The 16,507-nt window shown below is 49.5% G+C and overlaps 1 protein-coding gene across 2 annotated transcripts in view; it reads right to left on the reverse strand.

Annotated features, from left to right (window-relative positions):
• Positions 1 to 2,277: 2,277 nt before the first annotated feature.
• tsc1b (TSC complex subunit 1b) overlaps positions 2,278 to 16,507 on the reverse strand; it is a 60,063-nt gene continuing 45,833 nt past the window's right edge. For both annotated transcript variants that reach the window (XM_038781874.1, XM_038781873.1), the window contains 7 exons: positions 12,501 to 12,667; positions 11,375 to 11,557; positions 10,394 to 10,504; positions 8,971 to 9,093; positions 6,251 to 6,444; positions 5,777 to 5,935; positions 2,278 to 3,198 (listed from right to left, as the gene is read on the reverse strand). In XM_038781874.1, coding sequence (XP_038637802.1) covers positions 2,733 to 3,198; positions 5,777 to 5,935; positions 6,251 to 6,444; positions 8,971 to 9,093; positions 10,394 to 10,504; positions 11,375 to 11,557; positions 12,501 to 12,667 — 1,403 coding nt within the window. In that variant the 3' untranslated portion in view covers positions 2,278 to 2,732. The remainder of the gene's footprint in view (positions 3,199 to 5,776; positions 5,936 to 6,250; positions 6,445 to 8,970; positions 9,094 to 10,393; positions 10,505 to 11,374; positions 11,558 to 12,500; positions 12,668 to 16,507) is intronic.

Below are 16,507 nucleotides of genomic sequence, written 5' to 3' on the forward strand. Positions count from 1 at the left end.
TCTATCAGGTACTTGACGACCCTGACCACCGCTATTCCACGATGGTAGTCCAAGCTATATCCACCTAATCGGACTGTATTCTGGAACATCACACAACAGCACAGCGCAAACAATCTGCTTCCAACAACATTCCCACCTCTATCCCACTAAACCTCCCAACATGAGAAAATCATCTCGCTTCTTCAACAAATTCATGTGGGAAAATTTCCATTTTGGGCTCTTACTTTCCAAATCAAACTTCAGCAAGAATAGATTTGTTCTCCAAATGGAGAAAATCGAATTCGCCATCCGAGGGTCGGACGACGGCTTCCACAGAACGTGGGAGCCATTCATGCAACTGTTCTGGGACCTGTTTGTGGCCAACGTACAAGAGGAAGAATAGTCGGGTGGCCAAGAATCAGGGGAAAATGGACGGGAATCGGGGGAGGGTAGCCGGGGGGAGGGGTTACGGGCTCGTTATGGGGGTTTGCTGGCAAGCCAAGGCCCAAAACCAAACTATAAATAAATGCCTATAAACATGTGCCTCGGCCATATTGGGGAATGTAAAATATGTATGCTGGCTAAAGGGGGCGGCCACAATTGTTGTTATGAAGATGCTTACCTGTAAATATTCATGTTAAATTTTTGTGTTTTCTTTTTTTTTCTCTCTAATAATTTGTAATTTGTCATATATAAAATATGAAAACTCAATAAAAAACATTTATAAAAAAAAAATAGATTTGTGGCTCTCGCTTTTGGAGGGAGTTCACTGGCTCTTTGATGCCACACTGGGTCAAATGCTGCCCTGATGTCAAGGGCAGCCACACTCACCTCTGGAGTTCAGCTCCTTTTGTCCAAGTTTAAACCAAGGTTGTAAGGAAGTCAGGAGCGGAGGGGTCCTGGCCAAACCTCAACGTCAGTGAGCAGGTTACTGCTAAGCAAGTGCTGCTTGATTGCACAACTGATGACCCCTTCCATCACTTTACTGTTGATCAAGAGATTGATGGGCCAGTAATTGACCAGATTAGTTTTGTCCTGCTTTTCGTGTACACGACGCATGGTGCCAGGTACTGTAGTCGCCTGTGGTGTTGCTGTGCTGGAACAGTCTGGCAGCATATTGCTGGACCATTGTCAAGAGCCCATCGCCTTTACAGTATTTGGACTGCAGAGGTTCACTGACTCATCACTATCTTCTCAAGGGCAATTAGGGTTGGACAATAAATACTGGCATAGCCAGCGGTGACGAAACCCTGTGAGAGAATTAAAACCGTCCAGGATAGTTCACAGCCCAACAGCAAATTCATTCATTTATTTAAATTTACGAGTACGCAATTCTTTTTTTTTTCCAATTAAGGAGCAATTTAGCGTGCCCAATCCACCTACCCTGCACATCTTTGCGTTGTGGGGTGAAACCCAAGCAGACACGGGGAGAATGTGCAAACTCCACACGAACAGTGACCCAGGGCCGGGATCGAACCCAGGTCCTCGGCGCCGTGAGCAGTGCTAACCATTGCCGCCCTGCATTCATTCATTTTGAAACAGACAATTGCCATCTAAAGAAATCTAGTTTGTTTTATCTTATCTTTACTTAATAAACATGGTCCATAATTTGAGCCAGATATACACTTACCTGTACATTATTTGGCGACGCCAAGATGGAAAGTGATAACCTATTCAATTTCCACATGAGTCTCACTTGTTACATGAGTTCACCTTGCAGCCCACATTCTCAGATCATTGTGCTTATATTCCAGATCGTAGGAGCATGGGCTAAACTGTAGAAACGCGGTTCACACTGGGTATACGGGAAATGTGATTACAACGATCAATAAATTCAAACAAAGAAAGAATTGCAAGTGTGGAGGGTAGCCCTTTATTAAATTACTGCGCAATATTCATTGCCAACTCAACTTCGAACCCCCCCAAAAATACTGTGTCTGAGCAGGCAGACAAACTCTTCCCCCCCCCCCCTCCTCCCCCACCAGTGGCCACCCCCCCCTCAAAAAAAACAAAACAAATTTGGCAAGATACCACTGAACCACCACCACACTTCGAATGGCGAGTCACAGTCTTTCTCGCTCAAATTCACGAGCAGTTGTGCCCCCAGTCTCTGGCTTGATTTCAATTGAGGGGCAAGTTCAAAGGGTCCAAATCATCACAGCTTGGGGGAAAACAGCGACTGCAAATGTTGGGGTAAAAGTTAAGGGGGTTTCAAATCACAGCACTGTTTCATTATTTAGAGCACACAGTTGGATACAGAGATCCTGCGGGGCGTTGGTCCAGCCGTTTTTATTTTCATTTTTCGTCTTTTGAACACCACAGGAGAGTTCGTCCGCTTGTACGATGAACGTCTTCAAGGTCACGCTTCTACCCCAACTGAAGAGGAGCAGTCCGATTGGGTCAGCAGCAAGCATTCGAAGGGGGAGGGTGTAGAAAAGATTCCAATCAGATGTTCCGTCATACCTGGGTGGCCATCATCTACAGACATACCATACGTACAACATAATGTAGTGCAAAACATGAAAGACAACCTATTTGTTCACAGTTACACAGGGATTTGATGTCAAGTTTTTTTTTTTGCTTTTTTTTTTCTTCTTAAATATACGAGCATTCCACTGAAGGGAGGACATGGCCCTTAACTGGATTGTACCTTGTTATAAACTTACGACATGCTCACAAAGCAAAGCAGGCATTAACTGCTCAGGATAATACTGACTCGTTTCCTTCCTTCCCCACCCACTCCCCATCCCCAATTAATTCTGGTCATGATGCATCCCGTCGTAGTCCATTATGCTGAGCTGCCTGACGCTCTCCGGACTGGGCAGCTGTAGTTTCATGGGCCCGAGTGAGCTGCCCAGCTCCACGCTGCACTCGGTTTTAAGGGATTCAAAGAGGCTGTCCATCTTGGGCCGCTCGTTGTCACACTGGCTCTCGCTCTTGTTCCTGAACAGCTCGCGGGCCCGCATGCCCAGGAGGCTCTTGGAGCTGGGGTAGGAGCCGACCGTGACCGGGGCGGTGGGCTGCTCCAGGAGGTTCGGGCTGGAGGCGCCGTGGCCTTGACCCACCGCCTCGGTGACCGTCGGTGCTGGCTGCGGCTTTCTATTGGCGGACTGGTCAGCCGAGGTGCCGGGGGCCATGGGAGGCTTGGCTTGGCGGCTTTTGCTCTCCACGTCTGGGGCCTGGTCGAATGAGTCAGAAATGGCACCAATGCTTTCAGACCTGTTGGTAAACGAAACAAAAAAAAAAAAGAAGAGATTAGAGCAGCAAGATTCTTCAACTAATAAAATCCCAGGCTGGAGAAACATTTTGCTCCAGCTAAAATTTTGCGACATAAAACTGACAGCACGGAAACAGGCCATTTGGCCCATCTGGTCTATGCTAGAGTTTGTGTTCTCTACCTTACATTATCAAGTACTATCAGCAGAAAGTTCTACCCCTTACCTTAATGGCTCTATCCAACTTTCATTTAAACATATTCTATTTGCGACACCATGCATTTATATGGTTCTTAGAAAATGTCCCATGGAATGCCATCAAATTCTGACTCCAGGCCAAATGCTGAAGGTTGCACTGGACTCAAAACATTAACTCTCTGCTGACTTTATCCAGCACTCTGATTTTAGATCACAAGATTAGGACTGGCGATCAAAACCTCGGTGAAAGAATTGGGTTTTCAAGACCAAGTGAAAGGAGAAGCGAGCCGGAGAGGTTTAGGGAAGGAATTCCAGAGCACAGGGCCCCAGGCAGCTGAAGGCGTGACTGCCAGTCACAGAATGATAGACTGGGGGGGGGGGGGGGGGAAAGAGAGGCAAGCAGAGATGGGGGCGAGCAGAGATATGGGGGGCAAGCAGAGACTGGGGGGGGCAAGCAGAGACTGGGGGGGGCAAGCAGAGACTGGGGGGGGCAAGCAGAGACTGGGGGGGGCAAGCAGAGACTGGGGGGGCAAGCAGAGACTGGGGGGGGCAAGCAGAGACTGGGGGGGGGCAAGCAGAGACTGGGGGGGCAAGCAGAGACTGGGGGGGGCAAGCAGAGACTGGGGGGGGGCAAGCAGAGACTGGGGGGGCAAGCAGAGACTGGGGGGGCAAGCAGAGACTGGGGGGGGCAAGCAGAGACTGGGGGGGGCAAGCAGAGACTGGGGGGGGCAAGCAGAGACTGGGGGGGCAAGCAGAGACTGGGGGGGCAAGCAGAGACTGGGGGGGCAAGCAGAGACTGGGGGGGACAAGCAGAGATTGGGGGGGCAAGCAGAGACTGGGGGGGGCAAGCAGAGATTGGGGGGGGCAAGCAGAGATTGGGGGGGGCAAGCAGAGACTGGGGGGGCAAGCAGAGACTGGGGGGGGGCAAGCAGAGACTGGGGGGGGCAAGCAGAGACTGGGGGGGGGCAAGCAGAGACTGGGGGGGGCAAGCAGAGATTGGGGGGGGCAAGCAGAGATTGGGGGGGGCAAGCAGAGAATGGGGGGGCAAGCAGAGATTGGGGGGGCAAGCAGAGATTGGGGGGGCAAGCAGAGATTGGGGGGGGGCAAGCAGAGATTGGGGGGGGGGGCAAGCAGAGATTGGGGGGGCAAGCAGAGATTGGGGGGGGGCAAGCAGAGATTGGGGGGGGGCAAGCAGAGATTGGGGGCAAGCAGAGATATGGGGGGGGGGCAAGCAGAGATTGGGGGCAAGGAGAGATTGGGATCTTAAAGGGCTGGAGGAGTTTTTGGGGACACAGAAGGGCAAGGCCATGGAGGATTTGAAAGCGAGGATGAAAATCCTCAAATTAAACCGAAGATGTATTCTGGAGCCAGTGCAGCGCAGCAAGCGTAGGGGAGAAATGAGTGAATGGGACTTAGCTTGAGGTAGGATACCAACAGCGGCACTTTGTACCTGTGCAATTTTGTTGAGGGTGGAAGATTAGTGGGCTGCTAGTATAGTCAAGTCAGAGGTAACAAAGGTTTCAGCAGATGAGTCATAGAATTTACAAAAGGAGGCCATTCGACCGATCGAGTCTGCACCAGTTCTTGGAAAGAACACCCCACTTAAACCCAATCCTCCACCCTATCCCCGTAACCCCACCCAACCTTTTTGAACACTAACGGCAATTTATCACGGCCAATTCACCTAACCTGCACATCTTTGGACTGTGGGAAGAAACTGGAGCACCCGGAGGAAACCCACGCACACACGGGAACATGTGTCGGGGCAATGGTGGGAAAAAAAGAAATATCGATGTTAGTACCCTATGTGATAGCGAGCTCTTTACTCAGTGAGAATGGTTACAATGTAATCAGGGCAGCACGGTGGCGCAGTGGGTTAGCCCCGCTGCCTCACGGCGCTGAGGTTCCAGGTTCGATCCCGGCCCTGGGTCACTGTCCGTGTGGAGTTTGCACATTCTCCCCGTGATGGGTTTCACCCCCACAACCCAAAGATGTGCAGGGTAGGTGGATTGGCCACGCTAAATTGCCCCTCAATTGGAAAAAAAGAATAGGGTACACTAAATTTTTTTTAAATGTAGAAGTGTCTCTTGACTTCCTTACAGATGTGTTCCCAGTGGTTGATCAGCAAACAGGCGTCACCACCTCTGAGCTTCATAATCATTCAGGTTTCAAATAGCAAGTTCTATAATTGCAACAATGTTTTGGCCAATATTTCTGTAGCATTTCAGTTAGAATCCTTACAGCTGGCAGAGAGGAGACACCCAGCCAGTCTGAGCCGCATGCGGAATGCAGGTTGTGGGGTTGTTAGTGCAGCATGTCAACTCATTGCATCACCCAAGATTTACACCAAGCCAACTTAAAAGAACAAAAGCATCTCTCCTTACTTATCCTCCATAGGCCGAGGTGTTCCTTCTGCTGCTGCTAGTTTCTCTGGAGGTCGTGCCTGCTCCAACTTGCTGTAGAGTTCCAGGATTTCACACTGTAGAGTTTGCGTTATCCCTTTCTGGGTTTCATAGCGGCTTTCTGCTGCCTGCAGCTCCCCACTGGAAAAAAATAGATTCCGTAATGTTCAGGTGCAGCTGAGCACCACCCATCTCCTCAAACTATAGCCCAACCACCTGCGGATAAATTGCGGAGACTCTGGTAACAGTGAGAAAACAGTCGCGCCTACCTGATGGCTCAAAAGGATAATAGTACTATCACTACACCCAGCCCCTCGCCCAGCCCAGGGCCCAGGGCTCAGCCCAGGGCCCAGCCCAGGGCCAAGCCCCTCGCCCAGCCCAGGGCCCAGCCCCTCGCCCAGCCCAGTGTCGAGCCCCTCGCTCAGCCCAGGGGAGAGCCCCTCGCCCACGCAATACCTCGCCATGTTCTTGACGTTCTCCAGATATTTCTTTTGCTCGCGAAAAAGGTGCTCTTTCTTAGTCAGCTGGCTTTCCAGCTCGGTTATGCGTCGCTGCGATGCCTCTGTCCTCTGCACTTGCTGCTGGATGCGGTGTTTCATTTTCTCTCTCTCTCGGACTAAGGACATCTGCAACATCTCGGTCTCCGCTGCCTGAACAAAACATAAGTTGGGTTTAGAAATGAAAGGACCTTTTATACACATTTACAAAACTTTCTAGGTGAATGAGGATGTTTATGTCCACTGAAAAATTAGGCAGAACAATACACAAATTAGTGCCTGATTTTTTTTTCCATCAATCGGAAAAGTTTAACATCCCATCTGTCGGAAGGCCCCACTCTGTGCCTTTAGAATGGAATCAGCCCAGGTAAACCAGTCCCGTTGTAGTTACACCGTTCTACCATTGGAGGCGATGCAGTACCAGCACTGGTGAGAAAGTCCAGTCACAGCGTGACGAGATTTTTATTTATTTGTTTATTTTATAAATTTAGAGTACCCAATTAATTTTTTTTTCCAATTAAGGGGCAATTTAGTGAGTCCAATCCACCTACCCTGCACATCTTTGGGTTGTGGGGGCGAAACCCACGCAAACACGGGGGGAATGTGCAAACTCCACACGGACAGTGACCCAGGGCCGGGATCGAACCCAGGTCCTCGGCGCCGTGAGCAGTGCTAGAGTGTCTTAAAGAAGGAGACCGAAATGGAGAGGTTTAAAGAGGAATTCCAGAGCTAAGGACCCAGGTAGAGCTCGGGTGGCATGGTGGCACAGTGGTTAGCACTGGTGCCTCACAATGCCAGGGATCAGGGTTCAATTCCCTGCCTTGGGTGACCGCGTGGAGTTTGCACTTTCTCCCCCCCATGCCTGCGTGGGTTTCCTCCAGGTGCTTCAGTTTCCTCCCACAGTCCAAAGATGTGCAGGTTGGGTGGATTGGCCGTGATGCATGGGGTTATGGGGATAGGGCAGGGGAGTGGGCCTAGGTAGTGGTGCTCTTTTGGAGGGTCGGTGCTGACCTCTATGGACCGAATGGCCTACTTCTGCACTGTCAGGATGCTATGGATTCTATGGTAGCTGAAGGAACAGCCACCATTGTGTGTGTGTGTGTGTGTGTGGGGGGGGGCAAGGGAAATCAGCGATGCGCAAGAAGCCAGAACTAGAGGAGTAGAGGTTTTTCGAAGGGTTGTAAGGCTGTAAGAGAATTAAGAAGGAACAGAATACCGAGGAATTTGAACACCAGGATGACAATCTTTTAAAATTAGGCATTTTCACCTTGTAGCCACCTGGGTTGGCCACTTCCCGACTTAAAATGGAGATTCGCTGAGAACGCAGGGAAAAATGGACAGTCTCAGAAAAACAAGCAGTTTGCAAAGTATTCGATTTGCAGAAGGCAGACAGCACTGAAACCGGCAGTAATCTACATATTAATGAGCGATTCCCAGGCACAATAGAAACAGTTAGAGATGACCGAGGTAAAACCAGACTCCTCGGCGCCAGCAGGAGTCCAAAACAAAAGAAGCCAACGAACACTTAAGGACCGCCCAGCGATCAGGGAACAGCCCCAGTATTGGGGAAATCAAATCCATTGATTGGGAACGTGATCCAATCAATTGGAGCCAGGTACGGGGTCCGCTCAAAAGGGCGCGAAGCCCCTGGGGACTATGAAGTAGAGTCCTCAAGTTCAACTCGTCCTTCTTGGCAGGGTCTTCCAGCAGCTCGAAACAACCCTTGACAGAGACCTGCCTAGCAGCTGCACCAACAAGTAAGTGTCCAGTCAACGCACACTACGAGATAGGCGCTCCTGACCCTTAGTCCATACCAGCTGGAAGCCTGCAGTCTCAGGATCGAACTCGAAGCCATTGTTCCCTGACCCAGTGGGTTCCTTTTCCAAAAGCTAAGTATTGGCCTTTAGTGGTAGAAGTAGTCTAGTTTTGTAGTATTTATGCATCAGTAGCGATTGACTGTGTATATAATAAATGTGTTTTGATTTGAACCTTACTAACTGGTGTATTGAGTTATTGATCAGCACTTGAACTTGAACCTCGTGGTGGTATCATAAAGATACCTGGTGACTCTAGAGCAAGGTTATATATAAAACAGAGCCAATTGAGTGTAAAGCACACTCACCAAAACGAGCAATAACCTCTTGCCCATGCTTCCCTTGGTCTGGATTCCCCATTTTTAATGTCACATAGGATTGAATTGTCAGAGCCTAAAGTATTTTTTAATTAATTCTTTCAAGGGAAAGGTCAGCATTGTTTCCCATCCCTATCTGCCCTTGAGCCGAGTGGCTTGTAACGCCATTACACAGGACAGTTAAAAGTCAATTAAATTGCTGTGGGTCTGAAGCCACATTGATATTAGGGAACCAGGTGGGTTTTTAATGACAATTGTCAATGGTTTCATGGTCACCTTTACTGAGAATAGCTTTCCAATCACAGATTCGGAATTGAATTTTAAATTGCTGTGCCGGGATTTGAACACTTACCCCCTGAGCATTAGTTTGGGCATCTGGATTACTGGTCCTGTGACATTACTATTACGCCACCGACTGCCACTTACTTATCGTGAGCTTGAGATTGAGGAAGTAAATATTCCCAAATACAGATTTGACCAATTTCCCAGCTTCGAACAAAACACCTGAACTTCTGAGTTCGCAAGGCTCACACTGCCAATAATCTTACCTTAGCGGAGCCCAGCTGAGAGTGTAGCAGCTTCTCCATATGTAGCTCATTCACTTCACTCAGGAGCAGTAGCTGCTTGTTCAGCCATTCCATTTGCTTCTGGACAGACTGCGTGCTGGTAAACTAGGAATAATTCAACAAGAGGATCAGCCTTCCACTGGTACACCGAGGGGAAGGATGACAAGAGAGATAGGAGAGTAATCTTTCAGTTTCCTCTGGGCTTCCTGCAGCCACAGAACTAAGCAACATGCATCACACTGATAGCGCTGAGCCAACAGTGTAGAGGGGGCTTTACTCTGCATCTAACACTGTGCTGTACCTGCCCTGGGAGTGTTTGATGGGGACAGTGTAGAGGGAGCTTTACTCTGTATCTAACCCCGTGCTGTACCTGTCCTGGGAGTGTTTGATGGGGACAGTGTAGAGGGAGCTTTACTCTGTATCTAACCCCGTGCTTTACCTGTCCTGGGAGTGTTTGATGGAGACAGTGTAGAGGGAGCTTTACTCTGTATCTAACCCCGTGCTGTACCTGTCCTGGGAGTGTTTGATGGGGACAGTGTAGAGGGAGCTTTACTCTGTATCTAAACCCGTGCTGTACCTGTCCTGGGAGTGTTTGATGGGGACAGTGTAGAGGGAGCTTTACCCTCGCGGCACGGTGGCACAGTGGTGTCTCAACAGCGCCAGGGACCTAGGTGACTGTGTGGATATGGCATGTTCTTCCCGTGTCTGCATGGGTTTCCTCCGGGTGCTCTGGTTTTCTCCCACAGACCAAAGATATGCAGGTCAGGTGGATTGGCCGCGCTAAATTTCTGCGAGGTGTGGTTACGGGGATTGGGCCTCGGTAGGCTGATTTTTCAGAGGGTCGGTGCAGACTTCATGGTTTCCTTCTACACTGCAAGGATTCTTTTTGAAAAAAAATTTAGAGTACCCAATTCATTTTTTTCCAATTAAGAGGCAATTTAGCGTGGCCAATCCACCTACCTTGCACATCTTTAGGTTGTGGGGGCGAAACCCACACAGACACAAGGAGAATGTGAAACTCCACACGGACAGTGACCCGGGGCTGGGATTGAACCCGGGTCCTCAGCGCAGTGAGGCAGCAGTGCTAACCACTGCGCCACCCAAATTAAAGTTTGTTTTCACACAAGAGATACCTATAGGTCTGAGTACCCTTTCCTCAGTTTCTCAATTTGAAAACAATTGTTTAGGGTTTTTGTCCGGTAATGTATCAAATATCGGAGTCCAGTATCCTAACAGAGGGACTCCTCTGGGATTAAAAAGTCTTATTCCTAGTTTGGTTTGGGATTATTGAATTATTTAAAGACAGCACGTTTTACATATTTAAAAAAAAAACTGTTTGGGGTCCTTGCCTCGTATCCTAAAAAAACGTTGCGGTCTGGTCCGGAACCCTAACAAAATTCCTCACCTTCTCAGTCATCTGGTTAAGCAGATATGCTGTGTTACATGCTTTGTTATTGGCCTTCTGTAGCTCCAACTTCAATTCTCCGATCATCTTTTGGCAATCCTGCAGTTTGTTCTAAAAAGAAAAGGAGGTGGAAATTTGAAAACGAAAGCACGATCCAAATAAAGGCCATTGCCTACAGCAACCCTCTTCGTTGACTTTGCCTGGATTCTGTAGCTTTAATTGGCGTACGTGCCTGTTGAGCAAACAGTAGCTCCTGGTTTCGGCAATGATTTACTTCATTTAGGTATTGGACTAATCTGTGAAATAAGCAGCAAAATAAGCAGGCCATACTGCCCGAGAGGTTCAAAGGGGAATTAGAAAATATAATAGTGTGACGGCCTCTGGTATAAAGGCAGAGCAGTGGGACTACCCCAGTAGCTCGGAGAGAGATAGCACAGACATGATAGACCCAATGGCTTCCTTCTGGGCAGCAACCATTCTCTGGTGTGCAAAGTACCCAGTTATGAACTCTGTCCTACTGATTGGTCTTCCTAATCTCCAGCCATTAGCAGCAAGGTTGCATCTCCACTATACAATCGTCCTCCTTAGACATCTTCCCCATTGCCCTTGAGGAATCAAGTTATTCCACAGAGCATTTGACGAGTTCAATCTACATCCATCACCACAGCCATAGCATCATACAGCGCAGGAGGCCATTCAGTCCATCGCGCCTCTGCCAGCTCATTGGCAAAAGTCCTGCTCTTGGCCCCAGACCTCCAGGAAAACTTTCTCCAAGTCTGCATTCAATTTCCTTTTGGGATTAGTATCTAAATCTGCTTCCTCTCACCATCCTTACTGGATCGCAAATAGCTGCTTCTATTTTTTCATCATCCTCTTACTTTTGCCAATTATCTTAAATCGGTGTTCTCTGGTTGCCAACATTCCTGTCAGTGGAAATAATTTATTTGCTTCATAAATTTACTTGAGTCTGCCATGGTTTACCTGGAGCTCCTGACAGCTGGCACGATAGTCACCTCGCTCCTTCTGCAGCTCTGCAATCTGGTTGTTGAGATGCTTGACGATGGATTCCTTCTCTTCCCGCAGAAGTCGATACTTGTTCTGCTCGATGAATAAACTATGCTTGAGCGATCCGATGTCCAATTCCTGAAGCTTCAGCTGGTCCTTCTGCAAAGGGTTGGCCACAAGACAGGAAAGAGGTTCAGCTGCTCACAGTGACAAACCTCATCCCTCCGCACGGCAATCAACGAGGAAAGCTGGAGTGTCTTCACCACCAACCACCTCACCCACCCCACCGCCACCCCTCGAATCTCCCCACCCACCCCACATTAAAGCAAGCTTCTGGACCTGCCTCTGTCCACTCCTCTCATGGCGAAGTGCCAGAAGCCCACCTTCCCCAAGTGGGTACTTTCCATGTTTGAGCTAAGAGGCGGTAAATCAGCAGCCTGCCTACTCCAGGGTTGCAGGACAAGTGGGTGGGAACATTACACACAGCCAAATTGAGCACAGCACGATCTTACATACAGCAGTGCCAGATGAGCTGTATTAGTAGCACTGATCGAAGGAGGGACATTGACCTGGGCACCCGGGGGACATCTTGCGTCTTTGACAAGTCCCAGATCTTTTACGTTCTCCTTGAATGCCAGATGGGGCCTTTGGTTTAATGTTTGGCGCTGGAGCGAGAGAGAGCGAAAATCCTTCCAAACAAACATTGAATCCCAAGAAGGGAAAGCAGAGATGGACGGGGGAGGAAAAAAAAATGCGCCCAACCGACACATAGTCAAACAAGGGTAAAGGGGACAGAACCTATAGTTTTTTAAAAATTTTATTTTTTATAAATTTAGAGTACCCAATTCATTTTGTCCAATTCAGGAGCAATTTAGCGTGGTCAATCCACCTAACCTGGAAACCCAGGCAAAAACGGGGGAAATGTGCAAACTCCACACGGACAGTGACCCAGAGCCGGGATCAAACCTTGGACCTCAGCGCCGTGATGCTGCAGGGCTAACCCACTGTGCCACCATGCTGCCCTGACAGAACCTATAGCGAGAGCCTTCGTACACATGTCCAACAAGGCAAGTGTGTTAAAATTTCATTTTTAAAGCCTCACCATAGCTAAATTTTGTTCCTCCAATGCAGTTGCTTTGAGAATTTTGCGTAGCAGCCGTCTATTCCGAACAGCATGCTGTTCTCGCTTGTAACGTTCGTAGAGTAGCTGGTTGTGCAGTAAAATGAGTTGATTGCGAAGCCGTTGTAGCTCATCCATGGGTACAGAACCTAAGACCAATAGAACAGTGTGAGGTCACAAGTGGGGGCCTGAACTAGCCACAGCTATTTTATGTACATCAGGTACAAAACACTTGCATTTGTATAGTGCCTGAACACACCAAGGCACTTCAATCTGGTTATCAGACAAAATCTGACACTAAGGGGATCTTAGAACAGATGACCAAAAGCTTGGCTGAAGAGGTATGTTTAATGGGCAGCACGGTAGCATTGTGGATAACACAATTGCTTCACAGCTCCAGGGTCCCAGGTTCGATTCCGGCTTGGGTCACTATCTGTGTGGAGTCTGCACATCCTCCCCGTGTCTGCGTGGGTTTCCTCCGGGTGTTCCGGTTTCCTCCCACAGTCCAAAGATGTGCAGGTTAGGTGGATTGGCCGTGCTAAATTGCCCTTAGTGTCCAAAATTGCCCTTAGTGTTGGGTGGGGTTACTGGGTTATGGGGATAGGGTTGAGGTGTTGACCTTGGGTAGGGTGCTCTTGGGTAGCCGGTGCAGACTCGATGGGCCGAATGGCCTCCTTCTGCAGTGTAAATTCTATAATTACATCGCGCTCCTGAAAGAGTTTGGAGCCTTTTCGGGCTACAAACTCAACATGAGCAAAAGTGAGATCTTCCCAGTACACCCGCGGGGGGGGGGGGGGGGGGCCGGGGGGGGGGCCAGCACTAAAGGGGCTGCCGTTCAATCAAGCCCGACATAAATTCCGCTACCTGGGGATCCAAATAGCCCATGACTGGAAAGGGATCCACAAATGGAACCTCACCAGCCTGACGGAGGAAGTTAAAAAGGACCTGCAAAGATGGAACACACTCCCGCTCTCCCTCGCGGGGAGAGTTCAGACGATCAAAATGTACGTACTGCCCAGGTTCCTCTTCCTGTTTAGATCCATTCCGATCTACATCCCCAAGGCCTTTTTCAAAGCGCTGGACAAACTCATCATGGCGTTCGTATGGGGGGGTAAAAATGCTAGGATCCCAAAGAAGGTCTTACAAAAAACAAAAACCAGGGGAGGGCTAGCCCTCCCGAATCTACAATTCTACCACTGGGCAGCAACAGCCGAGCGAGTAAGGGGATGGATCCAGGAGCCAGAAGCTGAGTGGGTGCGTGCGGAGGAGGCCTCCTGCATGGGAACCACCCTCCGGGCCCTCGCCACGGCAGCACTCCCATCCCCACCCAAAAAACACTCCAGCAGCCCAGTGGTGACAGCCACCCTCCAATCCTGGAACCAACTGCGGCAGCAACTTGGCCTGACCAAAATGTCGAACAGGGCTCCCATCTGCAACAACCATAGGTTCACACCAGCACTGACTGACGCCACCTTCAAAAGGTGGAGGCAGGACGGGGGGACACTGACAGTCAGGGACCTATACACGGACGACAGGATCGCAACACTGGACGAACTGACAGAGAAATTTCAGCTAGCTAGGGGGAACGAGCTACGGTACCTGCAGCTCAAAAACTTCCTACGAAAGGAGACAAGGACGTACCCACAACCGCCACGACAGACACTACTGGAAGACCTACTGGACGCAAGTATCCTAGAGAAAGGGAACTGTAGTGACATGTATGACCGACTGGTAGATAGGGACGACACCGTACTGGACGCAACAAGAAGGAAATGGGAGGACGACCTGGGGATGGAGATAGGGTGGGGACTCTGGAGCGAAGCACTGCATAGGGTCAACTCCACCTCCACGTGCGCAAGGCTCAGCCTGACGCAACTAAAAGTGGTACATAGAGCCCACTTAACAAGAACCCGTATGAGTAGGTTCTTCCCGGAGGTGGAAGACAGATGTGAACGGTGCCAAAGAGGCCCGGCCAACCACGCCCACATGTTCTGGTCTTGCCCCAGACTCGTGGAGTACTGGACAGCCTTCTTCGAGGTTATGTCCAAAGTGGTGGGAGTGAGGGTGGAGCCATGCCCGATAGTGGCGGTCTTCGGGGTTTCAGAACAGCCAGATCTATTCCTGGGGAGGAGGGCGGACGCCCTTGCCTTTGCCTCCCTGATCGCCCGCTGTAGAATCCTGTTTGGCTGGCGGTCAGCAGCATCGCCCAGAGCTGCGGACTGGCTGTCCGACCTCTCGGAATCTCTCCAAATGGAGAAAATCAAATTTGCCATCCGAGGGTCGGACGACGGCTTCCACAGAACGTGGGAGCCATTCATGCAACTGTTCCGGGACCTATTTGTGGCCAATGTACAAGAGGAAGAATAGTCGGGGGAAGGTAGCGGGAGGGGGGGGGGGGGGGGGGGGGGGGGGGGGGGGGGCTACAGGTTCGGTACGGGGGTTCGATGGCTAGCTAAGGCCCAAAACCAAGCTAAATAAACATGTTGGGGGGGGGGGGGGGGGGGGGGGGGGGGGCGCAGTTACTACTACGAAGATGCTTACCTGTAAATATGTATGTTAATTTTTGCGTGTTTGTTTGTTTTTTTTTCTCTCCTAACAATTTGTAATTTGTTCAATATAAAATATGAAAACTGAATAAAAACATTTATAAAAAAAAAAAATTCTATAATTATCTATGATAATGGAATTTTTTAATGGCGGAGAGAGGTGCAGAGATTAAGGGAGAGAATTTCAGCGCTTAGATCCTAGGAACAGTCGTCAATGTTGAGGCAATAATCAGTGGCAAGCGGGAGGGAGGCACGTTGCTGAGGATCACGACTTGACAGCAGTAAGGCCATGGCGGAGTTGAACACAAGGATCAGTATCAGAAGATTGAGGTGTTGCCAGGTCAGGGATGAGAGTGGATCAGTGAGCACAGAGGATAATGGGTGAATGGGACCGGCCGTAAGTTAGAACACAGACAGCAGAGTTCTGGAAAAATGGATGTTTACAAAGGGCGAAGGTGAAAGGTCAGCCTGGAGAACACGAACAGCTGGGTGTAGAGGTAACATAGTATTTACAGTGCAGAAGGAGGCCATTCGGCCCATCGAGTCTGCACCGGCCCTTGGAAAGAGCACCCTACCCATACATCCACTCTATCCCCATAGCCCAGCAATCCCACCCAACCTTTTTAGACACCGAGGGCAACTTAGAATGGCCAATCCACCTAACCTGCACATTTTTGGACTGTGGGGGGAAAACGTGCAGACTCCGCACAGACAGTAACCCAAGCCGGGAATCGAACCTGGGACCCTGGAGCTGTGAAACAACTGTGCTAACCACTGTGCCACCGGGCATAAATGATTGTTTCAGCATCAGGTGGGCTGAGGAACTGGGGCCGATGCCTGCTCCTGAACCACACACTCGTACTCCGATTTTAGAATTTTACAGTATTTTATTTTTACACATTGGAAATTAATGGTTCACTTACAATTGTTATCTTACAGCTGCTTGAAGACCACAACACCAAGCAGTGACAGAGAGGGTCACTCCCACAAGACAGCTTCAGGACTAGGACTAGTATGACAAAATAAAACAGGCCCAACATCAAACCCAGAAAGGGTCCTGTTGTGCTTGCCGATTGCCTGGAGTGCCCTTCCCTACAATCAGAGGCTCAGTGCATGGCGAGATCCGATTGTATGTCATTCTGTGGCACAGCCTTCGGGGAACGCTCTTGAGCAAGATAGGAGTTGCATTCTCAAATTGAAACATTGGCCAGAATATCCTGGCCTCCTTTTGTTGTGCAGAAGTCAAAACAGATCAGAAGCTACAAATCTATCAGCAGGCGGCATTTATTTCAGCCCACCTTGTCTATCAATTAGTTCTTTCTCACTCAGCTGCCTCATAATCAGCCTGTTAATCGAGCCTTCTCAAAAACTTGATTCTAAAGCCCATCACCCATTTGTACAGGGCCCCAAATAAGTGCAAGTATTTTAGGTCACTTAATAGAA

Source organism: Scyliorhinus canicula, chromosome 21, assembly GCF_902713615.1.
Source record: "Scyliorhinus canicula chromosome 21, sScyCan1.1, whole genome shotgun sequence".
Classification (NCBI taxonomy): domain Eukaryota; kingdom Metazoa; phylum Chordata; class Chondrichthyes; order Carcharhiniformes; family Scyliorhinidae; genus Scyliorhinus; species Scyliorhinus canicula.